Source organism: Naegleria fowleri, assembly GCF_008403515.1.
Source record: "Naegleria fowleri strain ATCC 30894 chromosome Unknown tig67, whole genome shotgun sequence".
Taxonomy (NCBI): Eukaryota; Heterolobosea; class Eutetramitea; order Acrasida; family Naegleriidae; genus Naegleria; species Naegleria fowleri.
This window is the reverse complement of record NW_025407999.1, coordinates 75,044-76,354: the sequence shown is the minus strand read 5'-3', so window position 1 is coordinate 76,354 and position 1,311 is coordinate 75,044. Positions and strand designations below refer to the sequence as shown.

General features: G+C 38.4%; 1 protein-coding gene across 1 annotated transcript; it reads right to left on the bottom strand.

Moving 5' to 3' along the window:
• Positions 1-532: 532 nt before the first annotated feature.
• Positions 533-1,016, bottom strand: FDP41_009177 (uncharacterized protein; the record flags this gene model as incomplete). Its single annotated transcript, XM_044713109.1, has 2 exons — positions 533-914; positions 958-1,016. The coding sequence occupies 2 exons, from the start codon at positions 1,014-1,016 to the stop codon at positions 533-535; spliced, it is 441 nt and encodes a 146-aa protein (XP_044557286.1).
• Positions 1,017-1,311: the final 295 nt, after the last annotated feature.

Here is a 1,311-nt window from a genome sequence, read left to right as displayed (position 1 = left end):
GCCATGAAGATCCTTGCCGTCATGTATCGTGATGGATTGGGAGTGGAGAAGGATTTGAATGTTGCCGAGCAATGGAGGCCAATGGCCCATCAATATGAAAAGAAATAATCGAACGACGAAAGGAGAGTAGTTGGAGTGAAGAATTCTAGGGATGAGATTAAAAGAATGCTTGTCTTTGAGGGTTTACAGAGGTTAAGCGAGCGTTAAATGATTGATTGTTTTGCCCTGTTGTCGACAAGCTAAAAGTGAATGCATCAATTGAACTTTTTGGGCATTAAATCTTGATCATATCTTCTTACTATGCGATCTTACTTTGCCTCTATTATGAACACAGTTGCCTCAAAAAGTTCGTTCCTTTTAGTTTTATTATTCCTTTGTTTTTTCCTTAATTTCACTTTGTTGATCCTTGTTGATACTGGAGCTTTTCCAAGAATTGTTGTTCAATCCTTTTCCACTATTATTCGTTTCATTACCAAGAAACTTTGCAGTTGTGTCTTTCTCGGTGTACAAAGTTTCCTCATAAAGTTCGTCGTCAAATCCAAAAAAATAAATTTGGATCTCCATCCAAAGGTTTTCCCATATGATGACTTGGAATATCAGAGTCATCTTCTTCCACAGTTGTGGATCCAACCACATACGAACCAGGAGTGTAGGATCCAATTGGATTTTTGTTTGCCATCTTTTCTGTTGTATTTAAATTAGGAATTGGATTTGGATTGTCAAAGAAGGAACTTTCTTTTTCCTTTTCTTTTCGAACAGCACTTGGAGATTTGTCGTATGATGAAACAGATGCAACAGAAGGGTTATTCTTTAGAAATTCTTGTTGATCCTTTTCGAAAGCTGTTGTTGAAGCATTCTTCTCATTCTTGTCAGAGGCTGCCTCTCCAATGACTTGCCGATTTGAGAGTGAGGACCTGAATAAGGCTGCGCGAGTATTTGTGTTTGGGTGGAAGCCACCACGTGCTGCCACTTGAATGGCAGAGTTGTTGAAGTCGAGAGGGGAGAACTCTCTTCATGATGAAAGTTTTTTATTTCTGCATGTGTGTCGTTTGGGTCTCAATGGTTGTCGGATCATGTCTGGAATGTGGATGGTGGATCAGAATGGAGAAAATCTAAATAGGTTTTTTCTCATGACAAGAGATGGGCACGAGAGTGTACTGTTAATTCCAAAACTTGAGTTTTTCCAAATTAGGAATTTTAAAATAGATGAAATCCAAATTCATGAACCCTTCCTGAGTTCCTCATAACATTATAATCTATGCCAACACAATTTCAGTACTAGTAATTCGAGATCCAGGACATTTGAGAGCT